Raw genomic sequence first — 14,631 nt, 5'->3', positions numbered from 1 at the left:
TAACTTTTCTGCAGTGTGTAGTGTGCGTGCATGCATGTGTAGAGGTGGAGCGAGCTGAGTGAAGGCAAGCAGGCAGAGGAGCAGAGGAGCAGAGACTCCGGCCCTGGAGACCAAAGCTACGGTCTCCCCCGCGTCCTCCGACCGCGGCAAACACTGTTTTGCAAGAAGGGCTTCACTAGATATAACTTTGCGGTTTTGGTGCTTCCGTGTAGTTTGTGTTGGAGTCTTGTCTGAACAGCGTAGCCACACGCGAGCGTGCATGGGACACCGACCCGGATTGATTTATACGTGTAAGAAGTTACAAACAGTCCCTTTAATATTTTTTACTTTAAAGATATATTCACAAAACTCTAAAAGAAAGATAGGTACAGTGAGGTGACATTTTCTGATGACAGGCGTCAGAAATGGTGACCTCATGTGTTGCTGGCTCTCTGCAGTCACAGATTTCGGTGTAACACCTAAACCTAAATACTGTGGCTCAAAGGCTTCACTCCATTAACACAATTATTATTTTATTGTTTTAGATGCTAAAGAATGGCAAGCTATTATAATGTAGGCAACTACTGCATTTACATGTATAATAAAAATGTAATTTTATCTATGTGTTGTGTTTTTTTTTTGTGTTTTTTTACTGACTGGCTTTTTTTGGTGTTGTGTCAAAATTAAACTGGGTTGGGTTAAATATGAGATTGAACTAAACCCTAGTATTTATAATCCTGGGTCTAACCTTCTACACTATACAGTATTCATGTTTATATTTATGATAGGCTCGATGAAATGTTTAAATTACAACAAAAACGTTCTCATACGATACAATCTTTCGTAGATGCACAAATAAATCCTGTTAATACCTATAAAAATAATTAATCTGCTGATTATTTTTTCAAATAATCGATTAATCAGTCTTTGAAATGTAAAAAAATAAATAAAATAGTCTATGTGAAGTCTTCAATGTGCTCGTTTTGTCCTCTCAAAAGTCCCAAACCCCAAAATATTTAATGTACAATGATAAAAAAATATACTCACATTCGAGAAGCTGGAACCAGCAATTGTTTTTCATGGTTGCTTGAAAAATGACTCAAACAATTAAGCTACAAAGTTAGAAAAAAGATATTGACAATTTCTGTCGTTGTTTCAGTTATAATCTCTAATATTTGAGGTGAGTTTTGGGTTCCTCTTGTAGGCTACTATATTATTAATAAGTCTTATTCTGATTATTTTGATACTTGTGAATCTGTTACGGATAATAATAATAATACACAAAGATGACCTACAGATAAGTAAGAAAGTGCAGGCAGATGTGTTTCATCTTCTCCAGTTGTCATTACTGCCACAAGGTGTCAGTATCAGCTCACTGTCAGTTTACTGGGACAATGACAGATTTTCCAACCAGCAGGTTTCAGATAACTTCAGATAAAAGCATGAATTAAAGTGTCGTTTGTGTCTAGCTACATGCAGTGTTTCCTGTAAGGACGAGATCATTAACACCTCTTAACAATACTGAGACATGTTTGAGCTGAAGATCCCTGTCAGGATTGGTGCCATGTCAGGGTTAACCAGTATTACTGCAGCTGTAAGTGCTTTCTCTTGTTTGCTTTAGTCGAGTCCGGTGCCAGAAGGGTGGGGTTAGCAACAATACAATCAGGAGGAGAAAGTTTTATTAAATCAAAGAAAGTAGTTGGAGCTCAGCACTGTGATTGTCTGACTTCCCAACGCTTTTGAGTTTGTTGCACCCCACTCAACATTTGTCAAGTAACTTCTTTCACTAGGATGTTTGATTAAGGGACTGGAAATCTATCATTACGTAAAGCAGAATATCTGCACCACATATCAATGCTGCTTATGAATGACTTTTGTGTGGAGTATTTTTATGTTCATGTGCTGTGAGCTCACTGATTTGAATAATCTGTTCTGTATAAGTATGTCAGTCAGTCTAACATGCATTACAAACATGTTTAAATACAGAGAAAAATAGATCAGTTGACCATTTGTGTTTTCCGACACATCAGGTTTTATGGCAAACAAATATTTCTGTCTGTTATATGTAAACAACCACTGAACAAAACAATAGTTCATTTATTTGAGGAGAATCCACCAGAGGCAACGCAGAAATAGTTTTACTGTGCAACACATGCATGACTTCCTATTTATGCTCATATATAAATGCACAAATCTAAAGTTTAGCTCAGACAATATTTATCTCCAAACAAGGCTGTAGACTTCACACTTAAGTCAGACTTATAGCTTATAAATGGTCCTAATTATAGACAATAACATATACAACTAGTACTTACCTGATGCCTTCAGGTACACTCTGTTGCATCATTAGGAGATTACATTATATTATTCAAACAAAAGCACACATTACAGAAAAACTAACATACTGAACTCACATACACAACTTTACAACAATAATAATTATTATCACTATAAAGTCTGTATATCAAGATTCAGATCTCTGCTTTAGTTCTTTCTTCAAAATAATAATAATAATATTAATAATAATAATAATAATAATAATAATTATTATTATTATTATTATTATTATTATTATAATAATACATCAGATTTAAGAGCCGCTTTTAAGACTGTATTATAAAATAAATAATTAAAAAAACAAGCAGTAAAAACAGACGGAAAAAAAGATAAGAATACAAATAAATGTAATTATACAAATAATAAAATACAAATACAAATGAAAGAAAAGAAAAGTTTCTAAATGTTTCTGAAAATACAAATTCATATAAAAATTACAAATTTGTATATGTTTCCTGGGGCTTCCCTTTGGTGTTACAATTAAGTGTCAAATAATTAGAGAGCTCAACCCACCACTATGAGGGAGTTGGTAATACAGTACCCTGCTGTAGATCTCCAGTGCATAGCAATGCATTGCTGCCAATAGTGTACATATTCTATCATGCGGTCTAGTCTAGTATTAAACAAAATTGAGGATTTAGGGATATAATACATGCACATGTATTACACATTTCTGAGGACTTTACTTGAAAAACTTGAATCCCTTAAAGGAACATTTATTGTTGAAAGCTGCAGTTGGTAACTCTGAGCAAATATCATAAACAAATATCTTTATAAATCAGTCACTATATCCTGACATTAGCGCATGAGACAGATAATCTGTGAAACAAATCATGCTCCTCCTAGTGCTCTTGATGGTATTTGCAAGAGTTCATCACGCCTGAAGAAAACAACCAATCAGAGCCGAGGGCACCCGAGGACACCGGAGGACACAGAGGAACGTGATTTTTTCATAAATTTTCTGTCTCGTGTCTCACTGTCAGGATATCATATTTCCTCAAATTTACCAACTGCAGCGTTTAGACTTGAGTCAAGTCTCGTTTGGTGTGACTAAATCCGAAAAAGTAAATATCTACACGGCTAAAACATTTCCTTTCTGTGTTAGGGCTATTGAATTGACTCTGTTGTGTAAAAACACTAATAACATATACTTTTGAATGGAAAATGTTCAAATACTTTTTCTACTATTTTACGTGGCAGCCTTCAGAGACCTGAAGCATTTTGCTTTTGAAGATTTGACTTTTATTAGCCCCCAAGGACTTGAGACTTAGACGGGACTTGCTTTGACAAGAGTTGAGTCTTGACTTGAGACTTGAACTTAAAAGCATCAAACAATGTGTAAACAAAGCTGGAGCTGAGGTGGAGGGGTGGGAACTCCACTCAACCAGAGTTACATTTTGTCTCACGGGACACACGTGTGATGAGTCATAACCCCGACTGTGGGGTCAGATACAACATTGACAGCAAACATTGGGAGTATCAAAAGACTTGGCATGGTCATGAAGGGTGTTGTTGATAGCACGTTATTGCATGTAAGGGCAGAGATTAAAGGCGAGGCGCAGGAGAGTTCTATTTTACTCACTCATTTTGGCAACCTGCTATGGGAACAATGCTCAACGATATGATTGTATAACACATCCTGTTTAGGTAATAAATTACTGCTGTTTTATAATGCTGTAATAGATATGGTATACGCAGACTTATAACAAGCAAATAGTGTGTTTCTTTTCTTGTAAATCAGAGGAGCTTGAGCCGTCTCTTTGTGTATTCGTCTGCACACAAGAGGAGGTTTACAGGGATTATATCTAACCTTCCTCTTGACTGCCAGACCCGAGTTACTGAAACCTTTTGAGAGCAATAATCCTGCGCTGTTCGGTCTACGTTTTGCCGTGTAAAAATAGACAATGCAAGTCCATGGAGAATGCGTGTTTTCCCATTCTAGTTAAGGCCATGTGCCATCTGTTTGCAGGTATGTGCCCACCCATTGTAGACATGGGTAGCCTGCCGCCATGTGATCCACTTCTGGGTTTAAAAGCTTATGTCCCACAGAGAGGGGCAGAGTATACGACTCCCCATTGAGCCCCAGTCTGAATCACACATCACACTATCTGGGTAAGTCTGTGTGCTCTTCTTATATGTGTTTTTAAACAGTAAATGGGTTCAATTTTGGCTTTATTATATCACCTCAGGCTGTTGTTGGTGCAGTATCACTCACTTTGAATTGGACTTACTTGTGCAGGTGCTGCATCCTAAACCATGTCAGACACAGAAGATGCAACAAACGAGTGAGTAAACGGATCATTTCGGTAGATAAGAAAGTGATGGTAACAAACTGATGCCAGCACAGGTGGAATCTATTGTAACAAAAATAATTTGGTGTTTTTTTTCTTTTTCTTTCAGGGGACAAGGTAAGTGAGTTTGTCAGTTCAAGATGAGTCTTCGTAGTTTGTATATGAGGTGTAGTTAACAGGCTGCAGATTCAGACACCTGCTTGTTGTCAGTAAGACTGTCTGGATGCTACACAGCTGCTTCACGAGAAAAACAATGCATGAATATTGTGATTATTATGCTGCATGTATATCAGTTTAATATACTTGTGAAGTATATTGCCGTAGCTGACCTCTGCTCTTTACCTATAAGACCGAAGATATCGTTGGTACGTACTTTAAAGGTGCTATTGATAACATTGATTTCATTCAGCCACTAGATGTCACATTTCCCTCCCCCGTTCCATTGCATTTACTTCACAACAAGTGGCTGCTGGGCCCTTGCCTCAAATCTCTGCTATTTATCCACTTTTTCCACACTAACTGACGACACAGAGATACCATGTGATACCAACGTTGTTATACTATTGGCTCACAATTCTTCTTAGAAGTGGAAACCAATCCAAATGTCAGATCTTCCACAGAGATAAACAAAACATTTTGCACACGCCAACAATTTTAAAATTATTCAGCACCTTTCTAAAAGCTCTGTGGATGTATTAGTTATTTTTTAAAATATTGGTCTACATAAAATTGTTATCAATAAGACCTTTAATACCAACAATATCTATGAAAACAATGTTTGCCTCTAAATGAGGCAGGTTGTATTCTTATCTGCTACTTTGTTACCTGCTTTACACACTTGAGCCTCGCAATCATAGTTACTTAACACAATGCATCTGCTAAGCTACTGGCTTCACCATACAGCATACTGTATTTTTGGTGCAACTGTAGAAGCAGCTGCTCTTCTGCCAGATTGACCTTTGTCCTCTCAGTCAGTCCTCTCAGTCCGAGGCTGGAGAGAGTCCACCATGAATAAACATCCCAGTGGATCTGTCCTTTCAATTGAAATGGTGCAATGGGTCGCCATCAAAGAGATAAAGCGTCATAGCTCTATTTCTGTCTCCTTTGTGACGCTGTCCATGCGGGCCACTGTACAGCCCGGCTGTCCACGAAACTAAGCGGCACCTGTCCCCCCTCTATGTGGAGTAGAGTCGCTGTTAGAGAGCAATGTAGGTCAGCTTAGGTTCTCAATAGGGGACCTTGGGGAAGACAGCGGCACAAGCACAATGCCCACTTTCATTTTTATGCCTGCTAAAGGTCCTCTAAATGCAGGTTGGCTTACCTTCTTTGCAATGGAAAGAGGTTGAGTTACCTAAAGGGACTCTGAATAAAGGCCTGGGGTCCCTTTTTCCCCACAGAGACCCAATGAGGAGAGAAATGTTCGGAACAAAAAACACAGCACTTTGCAAGCAGTGAAAAAGCTAAATGCAACTGTGGGAAAGCTGGTGGCCAAATGGCAAAAACAATTCCCCTACTTCCAGGGCCGGCTCTAGCTGTTTTGGTGCCCTATAGGCAACATTTAATTTTTTTAGAGGACGACTAGCGTCCCCAGAAGGTGGCACCATAAGCGACTGCCTATATGGCCTATGCCTTGAACCAGACCTGCCTACTTCATTGATATCCAAATTGTATAAAATTGGAATTAAGGTGGTAATTCAAAAGTATCCATCTGAATATTCATTCATAGGAATATTTAAAAGAAGCTACATATCCTCCATTGCCAATAACTGCATATTTAGGGAATCAGTGGATAAAACATACCCTGATTAAAGATTCAAATGAAATGGCAGTTTGTAGAATAAGAAAAATTAAATAGCATGTTTTCTTTATCAAAAGATTGACTTGGTTTTGAAGGCACTGTCAAAAATACACACAGATAAATATGTTGATTTATATGCTGTATGAGATTTTCACATTGTTTGCTTGCTAACTCTACATGCTTGCTTTGCACAGAAGAGGAGGAGGAGGAGGAGGAAGAGGTAGCAGAGGAGGAGGAGGAGGAGGAGGAAGAGGTGGTGGAGGAGGTAGTAGAGGAGGAGGAGGAGGAGGAGGAGGTAGAAGGTAGTATTGCTTATGCTAATATCTCTTTGCATGCCAGCTAAATACTGTAGATATGACTGTAGTTTATTCTTAACACTCTGTTGTCGACCATGCACGTAGTCTAATGACAGTATTAGTGTACATGTACAAAAAAAATTTGATACTCTCCAAGAAAAGCATGTTTCTCCAAAACCTCCAAAAGCTGTTCATGAGCTGAGAAAAACATCATGACAATGCATTTTAATTGTTAATTTAGCTTCATACTTGCACTTCACACTCCAAATTACCAGGAGATACGGGGTTTTTACTGGACAATGATCATATATTAATATAATATATAATATAATGTGATACTATCGTTCTGTACCATCAATGTACCTGTATGCCTATACCTGCTGAAAATGTTGAAATTTCCATTTTGAGTTGTACAGTGTGGTTTATAATAAATTTAACACCTAAATATAAATTCGAAATAATGCAGACACAGAAGTATTGCCTTTCTCTTTCTTATGTTATTTGCATATGGACAAGCTGACTCTGTCTACGTGGGTAGGGACACATGAGTGAGTTATCTGTGATGGTAATCTAAAGCAGCTCCAATCTCTCAGAGAGAAAACACACCTGCATTCCTGTCTGGCTAAGTCCGTCAGCAGCACTGACAGGAGAGGGTCAGCTATGTTGCCTCAGGCGAATGCTACGTGATTGAGATTGTTTCAACTCCATTATTATTGACCGGTCCATTTAAACTATAGGCCAGCAGGAGTGCAGCGTGTGTCAATCAACAATAACACTGATTTATTAGTGTTACGACCTGCTAAACCAGAAAAGCTTTGGGGAAAAATATATTATATTAGATTATATAAGAGTGTTAAGAATTAAAGCTTTATTCTCATTTTTATATCAGAGTAAAATCAAAACTTTGATGAGATATTTGCTGTCAATAATTACTTAAATCAAAATTAAAACACATTTTTTACAGCCATTTATACTTTTTAAAGTTTTACTGAGAATGATCTTTGACCCAGTTCATCAGTCACAATTATCTACATGTCAGTGTGAAATCTGCACCTTGTCATCTTCACTCACTGTTGATCTCGTCATCTTCACTCACTGTTTACTATGACCTGACCTTGTCATCTTTCAACAGATGCCTCAGAGGAAAATGGAGGTATGAATGGTATATTTAGAAAGTACAAAGGCGACGTGTGTGCAGCAGAGTAAAAATGCTGTTCTGTGGGTTTTTCTTCATGCATGCAAGTGTTTCTTTTTTTTAATAAGTTGCCTCACAAACTCAAGATTTTACTTTGCTGTTTCTTTTTTATGATTACACAAAAGATGCAAAGCCCAAGACAAAGTAAGAGCAGTTAAAATATATTCATGTAACTTAAATTGAAACACAATTCTCTGTGAGAGACGTATTAAGATGAAATGATTTTTTCCATCCTCTTCCTCCTCAGGCCTGGTTTTGTGCCCGGCTTGGCACCTCCTAAAATCCCAGAAGGAGAGAAAGTGGACTTTGATGTGAGTTCATCTCAGGACTGATCAAAGTTACACCTGCAAGCTGTCTTTTTTTAGTAGGCAGATCGTTGGATAAGCTCACATTTCGACTTCTCGCTATAATTTCAGGACATTCATCGAAAGCGAATGGAGAAGGACATGACTGAGCTCCACACCCTGATTGACGCTCACTTTGAGAAGCGTAAGAAGGAGGAAGAAGAGCTTCTTAGCCTCACTGATCGCATTGTATGTTCATATCTCACTCTTCTACTGCAATATATCACATGTTTTGTGTTGTCTTTTAGTCACATTTTGAGTTTGCAGGAATTTGTTTTGGTCGGTAAAATATATTTTCTTTCCTACTTCAGGAGACACGCAGGTCAGAGAGATCAGACCAGATGAAGATCAGGGCTGAGAGAGAAAAAGAACGGCAGAACAAACTAAATGTACGTATACGAAGACAAATAACATTTATAGATCATATAGACAAGCTTCCTAGACCCTGTCAGGTGTCTAGGAAACTGTCAGCCACAGAAACATTATAAAAACTGGCTTTTAAAGACAATGTTTTAATTACACTTACATTCAATTTAACCAAGTTCAGACAATGTCACTGATCAAAATACTGCCGATGAATTGATTAAAGGTGCCATAATATTTTCCACCAGGAAGAGAAAGCGAGAAAAGAAGGGGAGGAGGCGAAGAAGAAAGCAGACGAGGGAGCAAGGAAGAAGATGATTCTGTCCAACTTCAGTTTCATTGGATACAACGTAAAGATTTACTATACCTTTAAAAATGTCACAGACTGGATAGAGGCATACAAACATAGGCTACGCAACCCGGTCTCATGGGAAGGCGTATAAATACTGCAACATTACACGGAAATTCTGCATGTCATGAGCATGCATTTTAGCCTTTCCGCATGTCATTTGTAACCCGCTTCTCATTTGCACGGCACACAAACGTCCGCAGTTAGTTAGACGTCATGGTTAGGCTTAAAATAAGCATGTAAACTAAGTAAAATAAATGCGGAAACAATGTAACCCAACTACAGAAAACACGTCACAAAAGTCAATAAAAAACAGAAGAAAATTGTCACGTGTTTTTACAAAACAAAACACCGGTAAATGATGGTTTCAAACACAGGTCTGTGCTTAAAAGTTGTGTGTTTGTTGGGCCCATCCACCAAAAATAGTCTCTCTGGCTTTTTATACGTCACTAACTCTTACCGTAGCATTTATACATGGATGTGTTTACATTGCAGTCAACACAGGATATATGGCGTACAAATGACATGCGGAAATCAAGAGAGGTGTACTTATTGCACACTAAACGCCTTGTGCATTATTGTAGCATTTACATGCCTTTTCATGCGAACGGGCTGGGCTGCTGTGGGCTATAAACTGTATGTAAGCCAACTTCACCCCATGTGCCCTCTTCCTGAACAGCAGACGCAGCCTGGTGCCAAAAAACAAACGGAAAGAGAAAAGAAGAAGCAGATCCTAACTGAACGACGCGAAGAGTTAACTGTTGATCATATGAAAGAGGACAAACTCAGGTAAAATAAAAACACTACGGCAAAAACTTCTCTCAGTTCATTCCAAATACTCCCCATGATCGATCACTTTCTTGTCTGTGCTGATGCAGGGAAAAAGCCAAGGAACTGTGGGACCGGATGCGCCAGCTGGAGGCCGAGAAATTTGAACTTCAGTATACGCACACTAAGCAAAAGTATGAGGTAAGATATCGTAGGCTACGCCGTGTCATCATGAGTGGCCTAACATCACCAAACGGTCTTTTGATTCTGGGACACAGGCCAAAATATTAACGGACCATGACAGAAAGATCTATGTAAACATCTACTTACATGACAAACACAATACCTGACTAGGCCTGGCAGTTTCTCAGTTTTCATAAGCGGAACTGCCAAAGATCACAAAGTAGCAGACAAAGTGGGCCTATAAAAAGCGGCGAGTAATTATCAATATACAATAGTCATACAATGCCCTAAAGCAGAGAAAAGGTAATTATAGAAAGAGTAAAGAGAAGAAATAGCTAAGTTTGAGTGTAGCCTATATATATATATTAATATTTGACTAGTAGGCATATAGTATAGTATAATTTAACACATTTAAATATGTGGTTTAAATGTAGGCCTAGCGTCACCACATCATTTTGTTGAATTAACTAGAGTCAGTGGCTGAAAGGTTGGAACAAGTAGATGACTTTAGCTTCAGCTAACGCTGGCTGTGACTATCTCACCAGCTAGCTTTAACCAAGCCTGAGTGCAGTAACAGCACATTTTAGGCCTACACATGCTGTTGCCTATTTTCAGACACATTTACAAGATAAATGTTATTTACAAGACATAATCTTTTTTTGAAATGGTAAAACAGGTTTGGCCAAATATTTGCTGCATTTTGTCTTCAGTAGACTATAATTATCAATACATTTATAAAACATCATTTCCACAGATCACCGTGCTGAGAAACCGGGTCAGTGATCATCAGAAAGTGTAAGTCTATTGTGTTATGAATGCTCACATCACAGTGCACATATGATGATTTTGCCTTCTGACACATGTGCTGCATGATTTTCTGTGGTGGAAAGTAACTAAGCTTAAGACAAATAAATAAATTACAATTAGCCCCACATTTACCAGCTGTAATATTATAATGAACACATTTATGCAACAGTAACTATAATCCTGTGATATAATAAACATTAGCCTATTCTGAAACAGCCCAGTCACACAGCAGTTCGTGAAATAGTCACAAGATAATGTATTAATTTGAGTACATCAACACGAATTTCAATTTTTTTCGTGATGGTCAGCACAAAATCAATTCGTATGTAATCCACCTAATTGTGAACCGGGAAGTATAAAAAGAGGTGAGTACCGCATAGGGAGGAGGTCCGTGTGGAAGTGCGGATAAAATAACACAAGATTTTTGCCCAGGAGACAGGTGTTTGTGTCCCGTGTGAAACCCCAAGTCAAAGTTGATTTATTTGTCACATGACTTCCATACTTAAGTTACACCACTTACGGTGTTATTTTAACCCAAACTGCGATCTGTTCCTAAATCAAAGTAGTTTTGTTGCCTAAACCTACCCAAGTTGATCTTTTCCTAAACCTAACTAAGTAGTTTTATTTTGAAAAGACTGGAGTGGAAATTTACACGAAAAATACGTTGTTGAAAGTAGTGCTGAGTGTTTCACGAAAAAAAAGGTAAATTTGTGTCTATGTACACAAATCAAATAGATTAAATTTTGTGAATACATCACAAACTGCCGTGAGACTGTGTTGTCTGAAATGGACCATTCCACATAATGAGTACTTTTTACTTTTGGTACTTAAAGTATATTTTGATTTGACTACTTATGTACTTTTAAGTAAAATTTAAAATGCATGACTTTTAGTTGTTTCATAGTATTTCTACACTGTGGTATTGTTAATTATACTTTAGTGAAATATCTGAGTACGCTACTTCCTCTACCACTGCCTCTTTTCATAACATAGAAATCTGACATCTAATATTTATCTTTAAAACAGAGTCAAGACGGGTAGAAATATAAAATGCAAAATCCTAAAGTAGAATCAAAAGGGCAACATTCAAGTAAGCAATGATCAATAATTCCCTGCTGAGACTCATAAGTCTGCCCTGATGCAAATGTTCACCTCGTGACCTCATCAAGTTTCCACCTACTCCTATTTCAACTTCCCCTCTGCTTCTCTCGCTACACTGATCTCCATTTGTTTGAAGCGGCGTCGGTTGCAGCTGTTTGTGTCAGCCTTCGGAGAGCAGGACTAAAGTTTCCTGAGTGGCCAAACAGGACCGGGAAAACAAAAAGGGATGTGCACTTGAGAGGTGCTTTAACAAAGGGCAAGCCGGGTTATCTGAACAACATATAGGCACTAAGTCTCGAAGGAGAGATGAGCTTGTAATGGAGGTACAACAGCTGAGAGATCTTATAACTGCTATGTGATACCATCTGTGTTAATGTAGCTCACAATAAAACGGTGACCGGGTCCTGCTGCCATCCAAATCATTTGGATCCCTCCTCCTGATCTCATGTAGGCTGCATTGAGGACTCTAACAAAACTTTAACAATCTTATATTGGTTTTCCTGCAGAATGAGACATTGACTTTGCAAACCAGTGATACAATAATACTGTCACCGATCATTTCAAACAAGTATCTCTTTGAAATAGAGCCTTGATTTTTTTTTTTATTTTCAGGTAAAACAGCTATTATCCATTTGCAGAAATTGTATATCGTCAAACTATGAAAAAACCTTATTTGTTACAGTTTCACCTAAAAATGTATGAACATATGTATTCATAGGAAAGCTGCAGAGGTTGGGTACCTCGGTAGCAACAGCAGATAAAGATAGCGATCAACTATTTGGTAGCAAATCCCTTACAACAGCCGACAGCTATGAAAAGCTTTCAGTGCCGAATCTGAGGCCAGCAGCAGCTTTCTGTAGAGCAGTGGTTCCCAACCTGGGGGTCGGGACCCCTGGAAGAAGTCACAAGATGATTATTTGGGTATAAAATGACAAAAAACACAAAATGATGTTTGAGAATGATTTTTCTCAAATCTTTTCTATTTTCTTTTTGACATTCTGTATAAATTCACCTCTTCGTGTCACTAAAATGAAAATTGTCATCTGAGAAAGGAAAATCACTCTTGAGCTGAACTTCTCATGTCATGAGGGGTCACAACAATTTAGATATTACTTTGTGGTAAAAGATGCGGGTCCACTGCTGTAGAGAGATGAATGAGCTGCAAAGGGACCAGACTTTAAATTGACCTACAGATTGTTAAAAAAAAAATTAAAGGTTAAAGGTTAAAGGTGCTCTATACGATATTCAGTGCCGTAGTTTTCACTGTTAGCGCTGTTAGCGCTGCTAGCTACGACAGAGACATTTCAGAAAGGAGACGGTGCACTGAGAGTCCGTTTCCTGTATCTGTGTCACTTGGGTTTCGCCACTGCCCCGCCCTTTTAGGAGACTAGCGGCATGTCTATTTATTCTAATGGGAGAAGTGAACGGGAACACAGATTATGACCGATTCTTTCGCCCCATAATCAACAGAGTATAATATTTGACCCATTTTTAACAAGCCACATATCTTCCGAACATTCTGACACCAAATTTACAATTTTCAGACCGATAGATCAGGAGAAAATTCTCTTTTTTTGAGACCTCTCTGTCTCAGCAACACACTCTTGCGAGATCTGGCAGTGTTTGCTAATGCCGTAGCTAACGTCTAGCTAACTCATTTTCGTAATGCTAAATATGACTGGTAGCTGTGTAAATATCTGTTATAGCAAAAGAAAATATAAATACATTATGCAAATATAATCCAATCTGCTTTCATCCATCCACGCGACGTTCACAACACTTCCAAACAAGGAGGGGGAGATGGGGGTGGCGGGGAGGTGATCACGCAATGACCGCGCCCATTTAGGAGACAGGAAGTGTACACCAATTCAAACCATTGGCGGAGCTTGAAATGCGTAATCTTTGTTATAGAGCATCTTTGGCTACGAACCGCTGGCTCGGCCGCCGCCATGTTAAGAGCTGTACAGAGGCAATAGAAATGCTCCCAATCTCGCATTTAGCACCTTTAATGACAATAAATCCAAAGGTTAAGACTGTTTAGAGAAGGGTTGTTTGAGGTCCCACACTATGGTGAGCTGACGTCTGAAGTTTCCTTTCTCCAACGAGAATTTCCCTAAAATAATTTAAATTTCAAATGCAGCTAGAGCGAGTGACTTATTTGCATCAGAAGAACAAATAAAATATCTGGAATCTAAAGATCGGTGAGAAACACAGCTCAACTTATAGGGTTCAACACAAGTGCATTTCTCATGGAAGGGAATACTGTATTAACTCAGCTGACTTTTACTTTATTCTCAGTTCAAAGGGTGGAAGAAGCAAGCGTGGCCTGAGGAAGTAACATCTGACGTCAACATGAAGGAAACTGCCAACACCTGACATTTATAGAGAGTAACATAAACCGCATAATAATGTTTTCCAAATACTTGAACATGTGAGAACAAAATTACAAATGCTCGTAAATATGGTATCTGTGAATCAAAGTGCATTTGAGTTCACCTGCAGGAATGTAGTAGTAGTAAACCAATGTGTTGCATCTTGTGTTTATTAAACAGGAGGTGTGTAACCCATTAAAATGACTTTACTGTCTGAAAGGATGCCATTGTGACAAGGTTTTCCATGTAATTCTATGTCCTACCATTAAATCTGTCATCTTTAGAGTACTAAAAGTGAATTTGAGACTACTAAATTGGTTCTTATGTGTACGATTTTGTGTTTGCAAGGAATTAAAAGAAAATCTTTGTTTAACAAACCAGAAATGGTGTCCTCTGTTTCTTAAGTCTTTGGTTCCTTCACTTGTGGGAACTTTAAGATGAGCACTAA

The 14,631-nt window shown here is 38.2% G+C and overlaps 1 protein-coding gene across 1 annotated transcript; it reads left to right on the top strand.

The window, feature by feature from the left end:
- Positions 1-4,298: 4,298 nt before the first annotated feature.
- Positions 4,299-14,567, top strand: tnnt2b (troponin T type 2b (cardiac)). Its single transcript, XM_037786943.1, has 13 exons — positions 4,299-4,428; positions 4,556-4,601; positions 4,717-4,724; positions 7,834-7,854; positions 8,022-8,040; positions 8,144-8,207; positions 8,313-8,429; positions 8,552-8,629; positions 8,852-8,953; positions 9,632-9,741; positions 9,831-9,921; positions 10,658-10,698; positions 14,110-14,567. The coding sequence occupies exons 2-13, from the start codon at positions 4,573-4,575 to the stop codon at positions 14,147-14,149; spliced, it is 720 nt and encodes a 239-aa protein (XP_037642871.1). The 5' UTR covers positions 4,299-4,428; positions 4,556-4,572; the 3' UTR covers positions 14,150-14,567.
- Positions 14,568-14,631: the final 64 nt, after the last annotated feature.

The sequence above is a fragment of the Sebastes umbrosus genome, chromosome 1, assembly GCF_015220745.1.
Source record: "Sebastes umbrosus isolate fSebUmb1 chromosome 1, fSebUmb1.pri, whole genome shotgun sequence".
NCBI lineage: Eukaryota > Metazoa > Chordata > Actinopteri > Perciformes > Sebastidae > Sebastes > Sebastes umbrosus.
The sequence above is the reverse complement of the archived record's forward strand: the minus strand, read 5'-3'. Positions and strand labels throughout refer to the sequence as shown.

Excerpts from the sequence above, each read along its gene's own strand:
- tnnt2b (XM_037786943.1), top strand. The coding sequence starts at position 4,573 with ATGTCAGACACAGAAGATGCAACAAACGA. Across the intron at positions 8,954-9,631 it reads TCAGTTTCATTGGATACAAC|CAGACGCAGCCTGGTGCCAA; the intron begins GTAAAGATTTAC and ends CTTCCTGAACAG. Across the intron at positions 9,922-10,657 it reads ACACTAAGCAAAAGTATGAG|ATCACCGTGCTGAGAAACCG; the intron begins GTAAGATATCGT and ends TCATTTCCACAG.